This window comes from Muntiacus reevesi, chromosome 2, assembly GCF_963930625.1.
Source record: "Muntiacus reevesi chromosome 2, mMunRee1.1, whole genome shotgun sequence".
Classification (NCBI taxonomy): Eukaryota; Metazoa; Chordata; class Mammalia; order Artiodactyla; family Cervidae; genus Muntiacus; species Muntiacus reevesi.
In genome coordinates, this window is record NC_089250.1 from 257,596,156 (window position 1) to 257,617,581 (window position 21,426).

Consider the following 21,426-nt stretch of genomic DNA (forward strand, 5'->3'; position numbering starts at 1 on the left):
CCATTAACACAAAAGCACTTGAGTACCTTTTATTCTTCAGAAAGGAGGTTAGTAAACCTGGGAAACTGAGAGGGTAACAGGCAGGAAGGCCAGGGGTTTCCAAATGGAAGAAATAGGCTGCAAGTGTCAGACATTTTTTATCTCTCCCTTAAGTGGCAGGAGGAAAAAAACTAGTGGGATATATATGCATATATATATATATATATATATATATATATATATATATATATATATATATATACACACACACACACATATATATACACACACACACATATATATATACATATACATATATTTTTTCCCCTTCTCTATACATATTTTTTTTTGCCAGAGTTTTTCCTTTCTTTTTTTTAAATTTTTTAATTTTTTTATTTTTCAGTGGGTTTTGTCATACACTGATATGAATCAGCCATAGAGTTACACGTATTCCCCATCCGGGTCCCCCATCCCACCTCCCTCTCCACCCGATTCCTCTGGGTCTTCCCATCCCACCAGGCCTGAGCACTTGACTCATGCATCCCACCTGGGCTGGTGGTCTGTTTCACCACAGATAATATACATGCTGTTCTTTCGAAACATCCCACCCTCACCTTCTCCCACAGAGTTCAAAAGTCTGTTCTGTACTTCTGCATCTCTTCTTCTGCCTTGCATATAGGGCCATCGTTACCATCTTTCTAAATTCCATATATATGTATTAGTATACTGTAATTTTCTTTATCTTTCTGGCTTACTTCACTCTGTATAATGGGCTCCAGTTTCATCCATCTCATTAGAACTGATTCAAATGAATTCTTTTTAATGGCTGAGTAATATTCCATGGTGTATATGTACCACAGCTTCCTTATCCATTCATCTGCTGATGGGCATCTGGGTTGCTTCCATGTCCTGGTTATTATAAACAGTGCTGCAATGAACATTGGGGTGCACGTGTCTCTTTCAGATCTGGATTCCTCGGTGTGTATGCCCAGAAGTGGTATTGCTGGGTCATATGGCAGTTCTATTTCCAGTTTTTTAAGAAATCTCCACACTGTTTTCCATAGTGGCTGTACTAGTTTGCATTCCCACCAACAGTGTAAGAGGGTTCCCTTTTCTCCACACCCTCTCCAGCATTTATTGCTTGTAGACTTTTGGATAGCAACCATCCTGACTTGGAAGATAAAAACCATATGATTATCTCAATAGATGCAGAGAAAGCCTTTGACAAAATTCAACACTCATTTATGATTAAAACTCTCCAGAAAGCAGGAATAGAAGGAACATACCTCAACATAATAAAAGCTATATATGAGAAACCCACAGCAAGCATCACCCTCAATGGTGAAAAATTGAAAGCATTTCCTCTGAAATCAGGAACAAGACAAGGATGCCCACTCTCACCACTACCATTCAACATAGTGTTGGAAGTTTTGGCCACAGCAATCAGAGCAGAAAAAGACGTAAAAGGAATCCAGATAGGAAAAGAAGAAGTGAAACTCTCGCTGTTTGCAGATGACATGATCCTCTACATAGAAAACCCTAAAGACTCTACCAGAAAATTACTAGAGCTAATCAATGAATATAGTAAAGTTGCAGGATATAAAATTAACACACAGAAATCCCTTGCATTCCTATATACTAACAATGAAAAACAGAAAGGGAAATTAAGGAAACAATAACATTCACCATTGCAACAAAAAGAATAAAATACTTAGGAGTATATCTACCTAAAGAAACAAAAGACCTATACATAAAAAACTATAAAACATTGATGAAAGAAATCAAAGAGGACACAAACAGATGGAGAAACATACTGTGTTCATGGATTGGAAGAATCAATATTGTCAAAATGGCTATTCTACCCAAAGCAATCTATAGATTCTATACACATTTAAAAAGAGATTTCTCTTAAAATTCTGTGTTGCCATAATGACACTTGGTTCCACCTGAACTTAACTATTCTCAAACCTTGAGCTAACCAATGCATTTTTCTTATGGAAATGTTTGTCTTAAGCTATGTTAATGTACTATGCATTTACCCCAGACTGTCTTCAAGTCAATTCGCCTAAAGGCTCAGAACTGACTTGACAAACCAGTACGTTATACATTGTTCTCTTAATCTATGTTCAGTTCAGTTCAGTTCAGTTGCTCAGTCATGTCCAACTCTTTGCGACCCCATGAATCGCAGCACGCCATGCCTCCCTGTCCATCACAAACTCCCGGAGTTTACTCAAACTCATGTCCATCGAGTCGGTGATGCCATCCAGCCATCTCATCCTCTGTCGTCCTCTTATCCTCCTGCCCCCAATCCCTCCCAGCATCAGGATATTTTCCAATGAGTCAACTCTTCACATGAGGTGGCCAAAGTATTAGAGTTTCAGCTTCAACATCAGTCCTTCCAATGAACACCCAGTACTGATTTCCTTTAGGATGGACTGGTTGGATCTCCTTGCAGTCCAAGGGACTCTCAAGAGTCTTCTCCAACACCACACTTCAAAAGCATCAATTCTTCGGTGCTCAGCTTTCTTCACAGTCCAACTCTCACATCCATAGATGACCACTGGAAAAACCATAGCCTTGACTAGACAGACCTTTGTTGGCAAAGTAATGTCTCTGCTTTTTAATATGCTATCTAGGTTGGTCATAGCTTTCCTTCCAAGGAGTAAGTGTCTTTTAATTTCATGGCTGCAATTACTATATATTTGTATGGGAATCTGCCTTTCTTCAAGATTCATGTCAATCGTTTTATGGCCAGGAGGACCCACCTGGTTCCAAGATTATCTCAAAATGCATCTTAATCTCAAGATGCACCAGGGTGAGGGGCCTGGTGCCATTCTCTGAGTTTTGAGACATTTCCTTTCTTTAATTAACTGCTAGTAGCTATATAACATCCAGCTAAAGACTAGTGGGGGGGGGGTATTCTTTCTGACCCTTTCTGATGTCTATGTCAGAAGCTTTATCTATCTCATTTGTACTTTAATAAAACTTTATTACACAAAAACTCTAAGCAATCAAGCCTCGTTTCTGCCCGCCCGCCTCCCCCCTCCCCCCCCCCCCGCCACCCCGAATTGAATTCTTCTCCTCCGGAGGCCAGGAATCCCAGCATCTTTTCGTGGTTCAACAACAACCTTTCAAAGCCTCAAAGGATAAAAGAAACAAGCCACACTGCACCCTCTTTGAAACTTCCTAGGAAAGGCCCTCCAGTCAGGAGTGCTCATCAGGAATCTGCTACATCTTTATGCACAGCAAAGCAAAAGTCACCATCTATATCATAAGGAGATGACTCCATTAAAAGACACTAATCAGAACACTCTTCCTCCCAACATGCTCAGAACTCTACTGAGAAGATTTCATAACCCCCGGGCAACTCCCATCTCCAGCCAGCTACTTCTCTTTTTAAATTTTATTAATTATTTATATTTGGCTACACTAAGTCTTCATTTGCTGAGCCTGGGCTTTCTCTAGTTGCATCAAATGGGGGCTACTCTCTAGTTGGGGCACACAGGCTTCTCCTTGTGGTGGCATCTCTTGTTGTGGAGGACAGGCTCTAGGCAATGTGGGCTTCAATAGTTGAGGAGCTTGGGCTCAGTTGCCACATGGCATGAGGAGTCTTCCTGGACCAGGGACTGAACCAATATCCTCTTCACTGGAAGGTGGATTGCTAACCACCGGACAACCAGGGAAGTCCCAGCTACCCACTTCTTTTTTTTTTAGATTTTGTTTGATTACTCTTTTTTTTAGATTTTGTTTGATTACTCTTTTTTTTTTTTTTTTTTGCTTCTCAATTTTTTTTTCATTTATTTTTATTAGTTGGAGGCTAATTACTTCACAACATTGAAATGGGTTTTGTCATACATTGACATGAATCAGCCATGGAGTTACATGCATTCCCCATCCTGATCCCCCGTCCCACCTCCCTCTCCACCCGATCCTCTGGGTCTTCCCAGTGCACCAGGCCCAAGCACTTGTCTCATGCATCCCACCTGGGCTGGTGATCTGTTTCATTATAGATAATATACATGTTTCAATGCTGTTCTCTCGAAACTTCCCACCCTCACCTTCTCCCACAGAGTCCAAAAGTCTGTTCTGTACATCTGTGTCTCTTTTTCTGTTTTGCATATAAGGTTATCATTACCATCTTTCCAAATCCCATATATATGTGTTAGTATACTGTAATGTTCTTTATCTTTCTGGCTTACTTCACTCTGTATAATGGGCTCCAGTTTCATCCATCTCATTAGAACTGATTCAAATGTATTCTTTTTAACGGCTGAGTAATATTCCATGGTGTATATGTACCACAGCTTCCTTATCCATTCATCTGCTGATGGGCATCTAGGTTGTTTCCATGTCCTGGCTATTATAAACAGTGCTGTGATGAACATTGGGGTGCACGTGTCTCTTTCAGTTCTGGTTTCCTTGGTGTGTATGCCCAGAAGTGGTATTGCTGGGTCATATGGCAGTTCTATTTCCAGTTTTTTAAGAAATCTCCACACTGTTCCCCATAGTGCCAGCCACCCACTTCTGAAGGAAGGTGGGAGCAAGGTATCACAGAACAATACAGGAGCACCAGCCCATTCCATGGTCAGGTGGCAGGTACTCCTCATTGGCCTTGAGACCATTTTTTTTTTAACCTGTGGTTGGTCCCACAGTGTGGTAACAGGGGTCGTGTGTCTGAAGCTTCATTCTCTGGGAGGTACATATTTGGAGCTGCCTAGGATATCAGAGGGAGGAGGTGTGTGAAATGGTAATATACAGAGCCCTGAGTTAGCATGGAGCACTGTCTCAGCCTCTCTTCACTGTCTTCAGGCCTTAGTCTGAGGGACAACTGCATATAAAGCCTAAGGAAGAAAACCAAAAGAACTCGACAAAAACAAAACAAACAAAAACTCCCTCAACAAAGGAAACCTCGGAGAAGGCACAAATGAGTCAGAGGGTAAGAATGTAGGATATTTTGGAGTCCAGCTGCTTTGTATTCGTGGACCAAGACCCACCTCCCTGAGCCTATTTCTCCATCGGTACAATGAGGATAATGTAGCATCTATCCCCTAGACTTGAAAGGATTGAACAAGATAATGTGCATCAAGTTTAGAAGTCTAACCCTAACATGAGTGGAAGGTAGGTATAAAAAAAAAAAGGTAAATACTCAATGGATTTTAAGTAATTATAAAGGGGATAAAGGAAAACCATCCCTGATCTATCGGTCTTCTTTCCTCTCCACCTGAATCATGGGTCCCAAGTCAGGCCTCCCAAAGGCTGGCCCATGTTAGCCTATGTAGATGTGATCGTGAAGACAGTCTGATCTTGACTTAATAGACTTTAGGAAACCCGGTGATTAGCTCATGGACAGTAAGCGTCAATGGTAAGCCAGTGCACAAGACCTGACCCCCTGGCCAGGCACTCTGGCGGCTACTGCTCTGCCCCACTTTCATCAAAATCTCTGTCCTTGACCTACTCAGTGAACTGCCTTGAGCCAGTACCCCGAATCTGCTCCACATGCACAGACTTCTCTCCTACACACAGGTTGTTAAGTTCCAGCAGTCTGTAGACTAATTCCTGCCACCTGGTTACTCTGACAGCACCTCAAACAGAAACTGACTCTATAGAGGCCCTGCCAGGACCCCATCTTTCTCCACAGGGCACCCCCAAAAAATGCCCTTGGGTCAAGGTGTCCCCTTGCACTGGTGTTAGGCCTCAGGGGAGACTGCACTGCTGGAGCAGTGAGCAGGGAGTGGGGGCCATTCAGCCTCACCCTGCCATTGGGAGAATGTTGAGGGTGGAAGGTCAGGAGAGATGAGTGACCCCATATCATGGAGAAGACAAGAGGTGACATTCTTCTGTCGTGCAGTCATGGCCCAGGTACCACAAATACTGGCTGGGACACAAAAATGCTGCTTGCTTCATCGAGTGAACTTTCTTGTAACAGTTTTCATCATAGCCTTTCTTGGCTATTGTTACTTGAACCCCAGAAACCAGAAACTGGAAAACATCTCAACTGAGGCAAATGTAACTATTAAAGAACACCACACCCCACAAAGTGTAAAATTATCAAGGATGGTATATCCCCCACCAGATCTGCTTATACCACCTAGGAAAGATGTCCTTCTTGTGACCCCCTGACTGGCTCCCATCATCTGGAATGGGACTTTCAACACTGACATCCTGAATGAGCAGTTCCGGCTTCGGAACATCACCATTGGATTAACTGTGTTTGTTGTAAAAAAAAAAATACATTTTCCACCTGAAGCTGTTCCTGGAGATGGCAGAGATGTACTTTATGGTGGGACACAGGGTGAACTACTATATCTTCACTGATCGGCCAGACTACTTTCCTCGCATTCCCCTTCAGAAAAGACTGCAGATGGTCATATTCAAGGTCCAGAGGTATGCCCGCTGGCAGAAGATTTCCATTCACTGCATGGAGGTGATCAGCAATTTTATTGAGCAGCGCTTCCACCAGAAGGTGGATTACCTTGTGTGTGCAAATGTGGATATGAAGTTTAGTGATGATGTGGGTGTGGAGATCATCTCCTCCTTGTTCAGCACCCTCCATCCTGTCTTCTATGGATTGACTCGGAAATACTTTGAATATGAACACCAGCCTCAGTCACAGGCCCATATTCCTGAAGATAAGGGGGGATTTTATTATATAGGGGCCTTATTTGGGGGTCCATGCCCAAGGTTTACAGACTTCCCAAGGCCTGCCATGAGGCAATGATGGTTGACCAGGCCAATCACATCGAGGCCACACAAAATGATGAGAGCCACCTGAACAAATACCTGCTTTACCACAAACCCACCAAGATCCTTTCCCCTGAGTATATGTTGGATAGTCAAATATTCAATTATTTGGAGCCAAATCAGGTACAGAATTTGGTCCATGCTGTACATCGGTATCAGAGAAGGCAATGGCAACCCACTCCAGTACTCTTGCCTGAAAATCCCATGGACAGAGGAGCCTGGTAGGCTGCAGTCCATGGAATCACTGAGTTGGGCACAACTGAGTGACTTCACTTTCACTTTTCACTTTCATGCATTGGAGAAGGAAATGGCAACCCACTCCAGTGTTCTCGCCTGGAGAATCCCAGGGACGGGGTAGCCTGGTAGGCTGCCATCTCTGGGGTCGCACAGAGTTGGACATGACTAAAGTGACTTAGCAGCAGCAGCTGCAGTATATCGGTATAGATTTAGGATCATGAAGAAGAAAAACTGATGAGCAAAGCTTCCAGGAATGGCTCAGAGAGGGGCCATGCTCAGCTAGCCTGAGTCTTCCTCTTGGCATGCCATCTTTCATTAAAACCAGTTTTAGCAGAAAAAATGCTTCCTTTTACTGTCTGGTTGAAGCCTAGCACCACCTCCCCAAGTATATTCAGGCCCAGAGCCATCCCATCTCCCTCCCTCCCACCACCAATAACAATTTGGCTGGCATGGTTCCTGGGTTAAGGTAAGTTCCCAGATTTGCCCCCACCTTTAGCTTCTCACAGTGTACTCCTAACACCCTTCAGAAAGGAGGAGACAGGCAATCTCAGTCTATCCTGCCAAACAAGGGATCAGGGATGACATCTTCTCCAGAACAAGGAAGGTGGCCCCAGGCACACAGTCTCCTGTTTGCTGTGACAGAGAGGCTCACAGGACTTGCCTCAGCCTCGGTCAAGCAGATGCAAAAAAGTCTTCAGCTTTAAGCCAAATTCCTTCCTCTTCTGGGCTTCCCTGTGACTCAGACAGTAAAGAATCTACCTGCATTGCAGGAGACCTGGGTTTGACCCCTAGGTTGGGAAGATCCCATGGAGAAGGGAATGGCAACCCACTCCATATTTTTGCCTGGAGAATCCATGGACAGAGAAACCTGGGAGGCTACATTCCATGGGGTCGCAAAGAGTTGGACACAACTGAGCGACTAACACTTCTCAGAAGTCGAAAATAAGTTGTAGTGTGAGGCAGGAGGAGAACACAATGCCAAAATCAAGGTCCTCTTTCTTGGCACTTGGCAACCTATGTGTTTTACCACCAGAAAACTTTAATTCCAACAATCAGTGATTTCACAGTTTAGTCCAAATAATAAAATACCATCACGGTACTATCCTAAAGTAAAAGTGTTAGTCATTCATCATGTCCAGGCTCTGCTTTGGTGTGGATGTAGGCACTTGACATATATTTGATGACCAGATACCTCTGCCCCAGACTTGCCCCAGAGAAGAACAGTAGAGACCCAACAAGTAGTTATTTTTAGCATGCCTTGGCTGCCTGACCTCCTTCATTCTTATTTGCTGAATTCAGTTCTCTAGCTTTCCAGTGATTCTGATAGGTTTTCAATAAGTTATCTTTCTACTTTAAATTGGCAGGCGTATGTTTCTTTGCTTGCAATTCTAAATCTTAAATAACAGATGCAGAGAATATGCCTCATCAATAGCTAAGTAGAATAGGCCCAGTTTTGTCTGTCAGGAAGTGTTGGGCTTTTTTCACACTAAATAGGGCTACAAAATTAAAAATACATATTGTAAAGCAGTGAATTAATTTTCCATTTTAACAGTATAGCAATAGAAAAATAAATCCAAAGTAGACAGAACTAAAGAAATGATAATAGAAAATATACAGTAGAGAAAAATTAACACCAAAAAATTGACTTTTAAAAGATTGACAAAATTGACAAACTTCTAGAAAGACTGACCAGGAAATAAAAGGAGAAAACTGAAACTATCAGGTATAAGTGGAGGCATCACTATGGATTGGACAGTCACTCTAGGAATAACAAGTGACCCCGAGCATTTTTCCATGAAGAAAATTTCACTTTTGTAGGGCTTTCCCATGAATTCTATTACAAAATTAAGATATTTTTCCAATGTTACACAAACTCTGAAAATGGAAGAGATTTCTCCTAACTTATTCAATGAAGACAGCATTACCATAAAACAAAAACATAATACAGAAATGTAAAAATTAATATTTCTCAGGAACATAGGCATAAAATCTTCAATGAAATTTTAGGAAATCAAATCCAATCCAACCAAATACAAGAGGGTGATCTAGCATGACCAGCCCTTTGGATGGGGTTTGTCTCAGGAATCAAGGTTGGTTTAACATTCAAAAACCAGTCAATGTAATTCACCATATTAGGAGAATAAAGGGGAAGAAGTCATATGATTATTTCAAATGTTTGTGCAGAGTGATACCAACCCCTATCAAAAAAATTTCTCAGCCAGACAGACATTGGAGGAATTTCCTTTATGTGATGAAGCAAATATACAAAGAACCCAGCTAACAGTATATTGAACACTTTTCCCTTAAGATCTGGGACCTGGAAAGCATGTCCATTGTTCTCCATCAGTATTTGATATTTTACTAGATGTCAGAAAAAAACATAAAGGTAATAAAATACAGATAAAAAAGATTTTAAAAACTCTTTATTCACAGAAGTCATGAATGTGTATGTAGAAAAGCATGAGAAATCTACAAAGATACTACCAGAAGTACAGAGTGATTTTAACAAGTTTCCAGCATACAAAAATCAATATGTAAACCAATTCTATATTCTCTATGCTACCAGTAAACAACTGAAAACTAAAACTTAAAAGATACCATTTACAACAGCATTTTTAAGACCTCATAAAGTACTAAAGTACAAATTAGCAAACACTGTACAAGATCTATGCACCTAAAACTATTAATACAAAATAGGGGTTGGCAAATTTTTCTCTAAAGGACCAAATAGGAATTATTATAGGCTTTGCAGCTTATGTATGGTCTCTGTTGCATATTCCTCTGTTTTAGTTTGTTTTCACAATGTTTTTAAAATGTTAATACCATTTTAAGCTCATTGGGACAACAAAACATGCTGTGGATCAAATTTGACCCACAAGCTGGAATTTATGGAACCCTGCTACAAAATATTATCTGAGAGAAAATTTTTTCAAAAGACCTAAACATAGGGAGAGACTTCCCTGGTGGTCCAGTGGCTAAGATTCCATGCTCCCAATGCAGGGGGCCTGGTTTCGATCCCGGCTTGGGGAATTAAGGTCCCACATGCCACAACCAAGACCCTGTGCAGCAAAATAAGTATTTTAAAAGACCTAAGTATAGGGAAAGTTATACCATACTCTTGTGGACTAGAAAAGCTAGTTAAGTTGTTCATCTCAGTTCATCATACACTGAAAGCTAGTGTATGGAATCATAAATTATAAGAGTGACTGGTTCCCTTGGGGCATGAAGGCTTGTAGGTGGCCACGGTGGATCCACCACCCACTTGGTGTGCCCGGGGTCCATGCACATGGGAGAAGATCTCTCACAGTTGTGGAGTTTGCTGGCAGGCTCATATAAAAGACAACTGCATCATGCGGATGTGTTGCCAACTGACAGTAACTATCCTACATCTCCTGGGAGACTGAAGCTCAGTGTGGCCAATGGCTGACATATGAGGTGAGCAAGAAGACTTTGTCATAGGCAGTGACAGCGTTCATTGCAGGGAAACTGTACATTAAGTATCAAAAATGGAAATATATGATGCGTTCCTGCAGAAGAGGTACCATAGGCCGGTGGTTAAGTTTGTGAGCTCTGGAATCAGCCTGAGCTCAAATTCTAGCTGAGCTACTACCTACCCATGTGACTTGCAAAACAGCCTAAGGTTTAAATGCTGTTTTACCAAATTTGTAAAACTAAGAGAAACTGCCTGCCAGGAGAGAATGTGTTGTGCAACAGCCACATCTCTGCGTGAGAAACCTTCACAGTCCAGCTGGTGAGGCGCATGGATCTTGCCTCTCCAGGGTGGCCACAGAAAAGGCATACCTGACTCCAGGAGCTGGAGTGGAGCTGGAGTGGCCTCTGGAGGAGGCAGTATTCGGAGCCTTGACCTACCATCACCGAGGGGGCAGGCAGGGCTGCAGGAGTTAACTGGGGGCATCCGAAAGGAAGAGCCTGGGGTAAATGCACCACCTCCCGCACCCCCCCACACGTCTCAGCAAGTACCCTGCTGTAGCTGTCCCACAATGTCTGGGTTCACAGCAACCACATGAGACGAGGCTAGGGCTGAGCATCCCGTCCTCCCACCCCGCCCCCACCCCCGTCTCCCCAGCTTCGGTCTCTCTGCCCCAGCCTCCCACAAGCAAGGCCCCCATGCTGGTAGGACCTAGGCTCCTCTCCTGCTCTGGCTTTGAGCAGACTCTGCCCACTAGTGATGACAGAGAAAGGGTTGGTGGACCTTCAGGCACAGGTGGCCTCTGCTGCCCTCGAGTCAGGAACTGAAGTGCGCACAGACGCGGGGACACATATCTGGGGATGACAGGTATGCAGGCTCTTGGAAGTTGTAGTACTGAACAATCTTGTCAAACCAAACACTCGTAACCAGCAGCAGAAAGGCAGAAGGCGGTAGAAGGTCCTGCTGGGGTTTGGCCTCTGGGCCTCATCCTTTGCCTTTGGCATTTTTTCCTTATGCCACTTGCTGGTGTGTGCCCAGCTGGCGCTCTTTCTCTCTCACATGTTCCTGTGTCTAAAGCATCAGATCAAACAGTGCACGCTTTACGTTGGAGGACCAGGCCGCTAAGAGAACTCTCCCAAGTCGCAGACTCTACACTCCCGGGATCAGACAGTGCACGAACTGCCCCTTGTGGGCAACCTGCTCAGCAAGCTTCACTCTGGCCCCTTCCCCACCCCTGGTTACACCTGTGTTTCCTTTTTGGCTGAGGGAATCCCACTGCCCTGTCTCTCTCCTGGCCCTTTTCTTAGGCAGTTCTATGTGAATCCAGTGCCTCTGCCTCTCCATGTTACTTAAGAGGCAGTATCAGATGAGACAGCCTCAGTGCTCCTCTCTGAGGGTCCTGAATTGGGTGGGAGGGGGCTCTCTGAAGAAGCCTCTGGTGTCTGCTTGTATCTCAAAAAGTCTAGCTACTGAGAAATGGTCAATATTTTCCCTCAGGGGTACAAACTGACTCTCCTTCTGGGCTATCCAATCACCCTCCAAAGCCTGACTTAGAGGAGACTGAGCTGAAGACACTGGGAATGTGAAAGAAGGGAATATCTAAGGAGGAAAGAATCAAAAAGTGTCCAAAACGCAGGACTTTCAGAAAAGGGGTCCTTACAGCAATAAAAGTATACCACCAGCACCTAGGCTCCTGGTGACAAGTTGTCATGTATTTGGGAGCAGTCCTGAGCCTCTGAAGGGAAACCTCTATTTCAAGAAGAGAGCTTAGGTAAGATATCACCGGCATCTTTATGAGCTCATATCCCAAAGGCCCTACCACACAGCCCCACTGGAGGCTTCTGGCCTCTTTGCAAGAGTGATCCAAGTGCAGCTGGCCTCTCTGGCCCAGCCACAGTCTGCTTCCTACGGCCAGAGTGGTTGAGAAAGTTTGACGAAGAGCACTGACTCAGTTCTTCAGCTTTACTGAAGTCAAAGAAGTAGACTCAGAGAAGAAGGCTTTCAGATACATTGTCAAGGAGAAATTCTCAACCCATATCTGTCAGTTGTGGGCTCTGTAAACAGAGCACAGCAATGCCACTACTGCTGCCACCATTGTGGCTACTACCGCTGTTGTGGGATCGAGTGAGAGGCCCTGTGTCCCACCTTCCAGTGTACGGTCATTGCTGAAGGCCTGAGCTTGGAGAAGAACACAGCACCACCAAAACCATAGGATAAAACTGAGGCCACTGCTGATAGCGGTGCCACTCAACCTGCCTGTTCCCTTGTGCTGTTAGTTGCCAGGGACTATAGTTCCATTGCCACTGGCCACTCTCCCCTTGCAGATTCCAGAGACTACACCATTAGTAGCCACTGATTTGACCGACCTGTCACTATCCCCCATTTCAGTCATGAAATGAGATGCACAATTTCAAATTCTCCTTCTTTTGCTGTTGCTGCTGTTCCTCACTCCAGATTCCAACCCATATGTGGGGCTCCAGGTACTAACAAGAATGAACGGATGCTATCAGCAATCTAGTCCCTCAGTCATAGTTTCGCAGGATCTTCTGCTCTCACCATACCTCCTGACACCTCCCTCCTCTCCTCAAAGCCTACCTTCTATAGAACTGAATCACCTTCACCTAGGTGGGTGGATTCTCCTCCCTCTTTTTTTACAGACTTTTCTTCAAATCCCTTTCATGAGCATCCCAGACTTCGTCAACTAGCCCATCACTGCTTCTGCAATCACTTCCTCTGTGTGAGCTCCCTGGCATTTTACCAGGTCTATCCCAGTACAGAGCAGATATACCCTGCAAAGGTCAGCCACCATTTGCCCACCTGCTTTTATGGTCCACAGCCCTACCTGAATTTTCAAACTTCCCTTTGGGGCAGGAGCCATTGTTCAGCTGGGGATCTATATGGGCAGCAGAAAGAGTCACTCTCCCCAGTGTCCCTTGTCTTTTCTGGCTCACCTACCACTGATTCTGCAGTCACCTCAATCCAGTAACCAGCACCTCTTCGGACATGGCATCCAAGCCTGTCTTTGACTCTGATGAAATTGATGTGGATACCATAACCAACTCCCAGTCTATTATCTTCTTGCCTCCTCTTGACAGCTTTAAGAGCTCCGTCCCTTTGGGAAACCCAGCTGCCCCAGTTAATCCTCCCACTTAGCGTCTACTGCATCCCTGGAACCCCAAAGTAGCACAGCTCAGCTTTGGGGAGTTTGACATCCCATGTTCTAACTCTGACATCCCTGTGGACAACAAACCAGCCTTTGGTGGCACTTTACCTCATTTCACTCTTTCTTGCTCTGGAACTGCCACCAGAATGCACAGTATTGAGGACTGCGGCTCACTTTTTGTCAACATCCCTTGAGAACCATTTGCATTTAAGGGATTTTCAGCATCTGTGGGTAGTGGCAGCTTTGGAGTCATTGTGTATGTCCCAGGCCCCAGTTCCATGTCTGAAACACTCAGCTTTGGAGCAAGGCCAAGTGGGACACCCAGAACCACAGCTAATTTGGGGGAAGAAGGCTTAGACCTGAGCACCAGGGTCCTGTCAGGCTACTATACTCCTGTTACAATTGGAGAAGCGAGTGCTACTGAGAGCAAATCTGTCTTGGGAGATACTTTCCTTCCTGCCTAAAATAAGAACACCTAGAGTCAGCCCAGCCACCTCCTACCACAGGATGAGAGCATCACTGAGAAGGAACATGCGCCAGAAGACACTTCTGTCCTTCCATGTGTTCAGATTGCCTGGAACCCATCCAGTCAGGGTACACCTGTTGCAGATAAGGATATAGAACCATAACTGTGCTGGAGACACTTATTTTTGTGCCTATAGTCTATAGTCATCAAAAGGGTGAGCACTTCACCTATGCTTAGAGGTCTTTATGTCCCTACCTACAGTGAGAACTCCTGGGTCCCACCTAGACAGAGCACGTGTTTTGCAACAGGAAGGGCCAACACCATCCCAGTGTTTAGCATCTTCTCTTTCTGCTTCTGATCTGAATACTTGGGCCCACCCAGCCAAGAGCAAATCTGTTGCTCCAGGAGAAGTCTGCACCACTGAGAAGAAACACATGCCAGAAGACACTGCTGTCCCTGCCTTCCACCAGACACCTTGTCCATCTGGACACAGCACATCTTTTGCTGTCTGATGGGCCAGCATCATATCTGTAATTGGAAGGGCAACCGTCAAGAGTACTTGGGGCACATAGTTCAGAGCACAGGTTATATGATGGGCAAAGGTAGCGCCATACCTGTGCTTCTAGATATTTATGTTCCCGCCACCATTCAGACTGGCTGGGTGCTTATGGTCAGACCACAATCTAATGGAACAACACCATACACTTTTAGGAAGCTATGTCTATTCTTACCGTCACTCAGAATACCTGGGCACCACCCAGAACACTCCCTCTAATGTGGAGGCATGAATACTACTAAGGAAACACAAACGTCAGTAACTTTGCTGGTATCTTTCAGAGCAAACGAAGCTCTGAAATGGTCACGGCAATCAGCAATCTCACCTCAGGGCACTTTTATCACCCATCCATGTTTCTTTGGAGACAGAAGTATTGGATCACCAATCCACTCATTTTCTTCTGCTGAAAGAAACAATGTCTCTGCAACTAGAAGCAAATGCTATCTAGAAAAGGTAGTTACCATGAATGGACTTGGCTCTTCTGGGAAGAGGCTCAGCCCCTTCTAGTTATGTCAAACAAACTTAACCTGCCCTCTGTCCTCCTAGAGTAAGCTGGAGGCCCAAAACCTCAGAGTGCTTATGTATGTGTAAAAGGGTGTGGTTTCAGATGAGACTGGTCAGAAGTCAACACACTGGCCTCGCGAAGTTCCACTGTAGAGAGAAGAAAGAGATCAGTAAGTATCAACCATGTCATTCATACCTGGTTTCAACTGTTAGCCTGGCTAAAGGCTAGTTTTCCTCTGGTCTTGGATGACAGTATCCCCTTGCAGCTTAAAGCTGCCCCCACCTTTGCCTTACCCATTTGCCTCAAAATGCCCTTTCTTTCTTAGATTATGTGTGTGTGTGTGTGTGTGTGTGTGTGTGTGTGTATAATAATCTTCCTGACCCAAGGATCAAACCCATGTCTCCTATGGTCCTGCACTGCAGGTAGATTCTTTACCACTGAGCCACCAGGGAAGCCTATATACATATGTGTGTGTGTGTGTGTGTGTGTGTATACAAGAGTGCTGGAGTGGGTTGTGCCATTTCCTTCACATATACATATATATATAAAGTCAGTCATATATATTTTTAAAAGTTTATACAAAACCAGTTATATATCTATATTATATGACTGGTCTTATATAAACACACAGGGATTAAACCCAGGTCTCCCTCATTGCAGGCCAATTCTTTACCAGCTGAGCCACAAGGGAAGCCCAAGAACACTGGAGTGGGTAGCCTATCCCTTCTGTGGTGAATCTTCCCGACCCAGGAATCAAACCAGGGTCTCCTGCATTGCAGGCGGATTCTTTACCAACTGAGCTATCAGGGAAGCCCCTATAAACACACACACACATATATATATGGTGTGACTACACTGCATCCTATTTGCTGAACTACAGAACTCTGAAAAGTCAAATCAGGCTCAACACATCACCAGTCATGCAAGGGAATTTTTCCTCCGCAGTTGGGTAAAAGAGCAAAGATATATGAGCAAAGGCTCAATTAATAAGAACAAGACTATAATATAAAGTTTATACATGAAATATATATAAATAAATATATATATACTAAAAATAAGATGTGGTATAGCCATACTCTACAACTGCATATGCTGAATCTGAAATTTCCATATTTTATTGAAAAATTTAAAAAATTTGGCCACTCTGTATGGCATGTGGAGTCTTAGTTCCCAGACCAGGGATCCAACCTGTGTCCTCTACACTGGCAGTGCCAAGTCTTAACCACTGGACTACCACGGAAGTCTCTGAAATCTAAATATTTTAAATGTGAGGGATGGCAACCCATGAGGAACTGAAGCTCAGAGAAGAGAGTGGTGAGCCTCTCTTGCCTCTTCCCTCTGTGCTCCTCTCCCATCCCTCTGATTTCACTGAAGTGTGAAATCACACTGAAGTGTGTTTCAGGGAAACACAGTTAACAATTCTGGGCTTTTAAAGATAATCAAATGTCTCATCTGTGTCTTTCTCTTTCATTTAGACTTAGGCAATTCATCCCCACACATTCATAACTCTACCAGAGAGGATGGATGTGGCATCTAGGCTCTCACAGCCACTCTGTAAGCACTGCAGTTTTAGGTTTAGGATATCACATATTATACTGGAAATGTTTTCATGCTCCATAAAAATCAGAAAAGCTCCTTCTTTCAAGGAAAAAACTGGAAAAGACCAATTTGAAAAAATAGTTGGTTTCTGGCATTACTCTAAAGGCCTAAAACAGCAAATCCCAATAGTAATAATTTCACAGGGAAGCCTGACGTGCTGCAGTCCATGGGGTCACAAAGAGTCAGACACAACTGAGCGACTGAACAACAATGACACCCAGATCTGGCTAACTGTATAATTCTGCTGTCTCCACTAGACTTATTTCTTGAAAATATTTCTTGTCTAAGACAATTTATCTGTTATAAGAACTATCTGAAGCTGGGAGAAAAAGAAAAACACCATTTTCCTCAGCTGTTATATGTTTTGTTATTTATCCAGTGATGATTCTGTACTAAACATTCTGCTGGGCCAAAGGATACAGAGTTTAAAGACATCTCTTACCCCCAAAGGAATTTACAATACAGAAGGAAAGACAAAGACTATATGTTAAAGCTGAAGTGCTTATTAGGGATGTGGGAGCAAATAAGGACAGATAAAGAGCAGATAAAACTTAGAATTAATAAGCAGTTCTTCAGAAACTCCTTCCAAAAATGAAGACAAGGAAATTCTGTCATGGTCGGTTGTTTGGGATTCCGCATTTTTACTGCTGAGGGCCCAGGTTTGATCTATGGTTGGGGAACTAAGATCCTACAAGCCATTTGGTGCAACAAAATAAAATAACCATAGTCCATGCCTGGATGGCCAGACTATGGACTATTTTTTTTAAAAAAAGAAGAAGACAAGGAGACTTCAAGTTTCACATTTAAGGAGCCTGGGGGTTGCCACTCTGTCCTAACAAGGAAAAAGCTAAACAGACTGAAAAATCAACAAATTTTCTTCGATCTGGGAAACAGGTGAGCCCACAGGGCAAACCGGGCACTGCCCCTAAGACTGGAGAGACAGGTGAATCCGAGGAGGAGTCACAGCTTACCAGAACAAAGACTTGGGAGCAGAAACCACTGTGGGAACCAGTGCCAGAGAAGGAAAACCTGAACTGTCATTGACAAGCTTCTGGAAGCTCAGTGTGGACAAGTCTGAAAAGTTAACAATTCTATGGAGACCCATTCAGAAGGAGGCCTCCCCAGAGACATGCCAGAAATCAAAGAAGAAACATTGTTAAGATTACATGGTCATTAAAAGGATAATAAAGGAACACCATAAACAAATCTATGCCCACAAATTTGATAAACTAGATGAAATGGACCAATTATTCAAGAGACACAATTTGCCAAAATTCACACAAGAAGAAACAGACCATTTGAATAAGCCTAAATCTCTTCAGGAAATGAATTCAATAGTTAGTTACTTTCCAAAACACAAAGCCTGAAGCCCAAATGGGTTCACTTGGAATTCTACCAGACATTTAAGAAAGAAATTATATCAATTCTCTACAATCTATTTTAGAGGACAGAAGCAGAGAAAAGACTTCCTCAACCCACTCTCTGATGCCAGCATCCCTAACACCAAAACCAGATACCTATGACAAGAAAATTTCAGAACAATGTTTCATGAACATAGACTTAAAAATTCTCAACAAACTATAAGCAAACCACATCCAACAAAGTATTGGACTTCCCAGGTGGTGCTAGTGTAGAAGCATCTGCCAATGCAGAAGACACGAGATGCAGGTTCGATTCCTGGATCAGGAAAATCCCTTGGAGGAGGGCATGGCAACCCACTCCAGTACTCTTTCTTGGAGAGTCCCATGGACAGAGGAGCCTGGAGGGCTACACTCCAAGCCGTCACAAAGAGCTAGACACGACTGAAGTGACTGAACATGCATATAAAGTATTACACACCATGACCAAGTGGGATTTAGCCCAGTCATGGAAGGCTGGTTCAAAATCTAAAGGAGTGACATCAGCATCATGATAGTGAGAGCTGTTCTTTTTTTCTCTCCCCTTTGATTTACAAGTCATCAGATCTCTAAAACTGAGGGGGAAAAATGCTTCTGCCCAGCATACCAGGACAAACTGAGCGATCCATCCATCCGTGCACCCAAAAGTGGGTAGACTGGACCATGGAGCAGGTGACAGAGCACAGGAAGTGGCAGCAGAGGTCATGACGGGAGAGATGGCAACAACCAGTCCAGCAGCAAGATGAAAATTAAGTAATACAATCCATCACATCATCAAGCTAAAAAAGAAAAATCAAATGGTCAGGTTCATAGATACAGAAGCAGCACTGGACAAACTCTGACATCCATTTGAAATCAGAACTCTCAGCAAACTCGGGATTTCCTGGTGGCTCATACGGTAAAGAATCTGCCTGCAATGTGGGAGACCCAAGTTTGATCCCTGGGTCCGGAAGATCCCCTGGAGAAGGAAATGACGACCCACTCCAGGATTCTTGCCTGGGAAATCCCATGGATGGAGGAGCCCATAGGGTCGCAAAGAGTCGGACAAGACTGAGCAACTATACTTTCTTTTAGTAAACTAAGAATAGAAAGGACCTTCCTCAACTAGGTAAAGAATATCTACAAAAACCTAAAGCTATCAGCATACCTAACAGTGAGAAACCTGAAGTTTTTTTCACTAAGATCAGAAACAAGGAAAAGATTTCCCTTCCCACCACTCCTTCTCAACACCATACTGAAATACTAGTTAATGCAGTAAGGCAACAAAATAAAATAAAAGGTATACAGATTAAGAAAAGAGATAAACTGTTTTTTTTTTTTTTTTTTTTTTTTTTTTTAGAGACATGATCATCTGTATAGAAAAATCAAAGAATCATCATATAAAACTCCTGGAACAAACATGCAATTATAGCCTAGTTGCAAATGATGATTAAATGCTTTTTAAAAGCATTTAAAAATCAGAATGGTGTAACTGGTTCAGACATCCAAAATGGAGCTGGGTGGCCATTGTGAAAGTCAATTTAAACACATTCTTGCATCTCTGGGAATTTAAATGTTCTCTGAAGGTACTCTGCTATATCAAACTCAGGGACACCACTAGACTTTTTCAAAACAATATCTACTAAAAGCTACTAGCTGCAACCTCGTAGTTTCAAAGTCTCTTTCCATGCCAACCCCCCAACTTTTGCAACTGGGTAATCATTTCAGACCTCAACCTATTCTTGCTTTACAAACACCCTTACTTTGTGCCAGCTCCAATCGTAATTCTTGGTACATAATTTACATAATCTTTTTTTTCTTTTTTTGCCTTTATAAACCTCCTCATGGGCTGCAGTCATAACAAACCACAAATAAAAGCTTATTTATTTCAATTAAGTCTCCATTTCTGAAATTTTGGTTAACATTAAATAGGTAGATTTAGATAGATAAATATATTTTCTCTGTACTACCAATGAACTACTTTAAAGACATTATTTAACATTTATAAATCCCGGAAAACACTTAAGAATAAGTTAGCAAAAAGCTAAGCAAGACCTGTACACAGAAAACTGTAGCACATGCAAGCTTTCTATGAAATGGCCAGATAGCAAATAACAGAAATTTTGTGGTGAACATTTTAATCTCAGGCTTCCTAGTGGCTCAGTGGTAAAGAATTCGCCTGCCAATGCAGAAGAGCCAGGAGACATGGGTTCGATCCTTAGGTCAGGAAGATCTCCTAGAGGAGAAAATGACAACCAACTCCAAAAATCTTTTATGGAAATCCCATGGAAAGAGGAGCCTGGTGGGCTACAGTCCATGGGGTCACAAAGAGTTGGAAGCAACTGAACACGAACACATGCAAACATATGATCTCATACATTCTTCTTTTAGGTTATAATTAGCTGACCTTTATTACAAACATTGCTGAGAAAAAAGTTTTGCTGTTGTTCAGTTGCAAAGTCAAGTCCGACTCTTTGCAACCCCATGGACTGCAGCACATCAGACTTCCCTGTCCTTCACTATCTCCCAGAGTTTGCTCAAACTCATGTCCATTGAGTCGAAGATGCTATCCAACCATCTCATCCTCTGTTGGCCCCTTCTCCTCCTGCCCTCAATCTTTTCCAGCATCAGTCTTTTCCAATGAGATGGCTCTTTCCAGCAGGTTTGCCAAAATATTGGAGCTTCAGCTTCAGCATCAGTATTTCCAATGAATATTCAGGGTTGATTTTCTTTAGGATTGACTGGTTTGATCTCCTGGCTGTCCAAAGGACTCTCAAGAATCTTTCCCAGCACCACAATTCAAAAGCATCAATTCTTTGGTGCTAAGCTTTCTTTATGGTCCAACTCTCACATCTGTACATGACTACCACAGCTTTGACTACACAGACATTTGTTGGCAAAATGATGTCTCTGCTTTTTAATATGCTGTCTAGGTTTGTCATAGCTTTTCTTCGAAGGAGCGTCTTTAAATTTCATGGCTGCAGTCACCATCTACAGTGATTTTGGAGCCCTAAAAAATAGTCTCTCGCTGTTTCTATTTTTTCCCCATCTATTTGTCATGAAGTGATGAGACCAGATGCCATGATCTTGGTTTTTTGAATGTTGAGTTTTAAGCCAGCTTTTTCACTCTCCTCTTTCAACTTCATCAAGAGGCTCCTTAGTTCTTTTTTGATTTCTTCCATTAGAGTGGTGTCATCTGTGTATCTGAGGTTATTGATATTTCTCCTGGGAATGTTGATTCCAACTTGAGCTTCATCCAACCCAGCATTTTGCATGGTGTTCTCTGCATATAAGTTAAATAAGCAGGGTGACAACATACAGCCTTGACGTACTCCTTTCCCAATTTTGAACAAGTCCATTGTTCCATGTCTGAT

The 21,426-nt window shown here is 43.1% G+C and overlaps 1 protein-coding gene and 1 pseudogene across 2 annotated transcripts in view; one reads left to right on the top strand and one right to left on the bottom strand.

Annotated features, from left to right (window-relative positions):
* The first annotated feature begins 6,033 nt into the window (after positions 1-6,033).
* LOC136157483 (histo-blood group ABO system transferase 2 pseudogene) lies at positions 6,034-11,512 on the top strand (annotated as a pseudogene).
* ZNF792 (zinc finger protein 792) overlaps positions 11,048-21,426 on the bottom strand; it is a 43,230-nt gene continuing 32,851 nt past the window's right edge. For both annotated transcript variants that reach the window (XM_065925844.1, XM_065925843.1), the window contains 2 exons: positions 18,681-18,852; positions 11,048-15,223 (listed from right to left, as the gene is read on the bottom strand). In XM_065925844.1, coding sequence (XP_065781916.1) covers positions 18,848-18,852 — 5 coding nt within the window. In that variant the 3' untranslated portion in view covers positions 11,048-15,223; positions 18,681-18,847. The remainder of the gene's footprint in view (positions 15,224-18,680; positions 18,853-21,426) is intronic.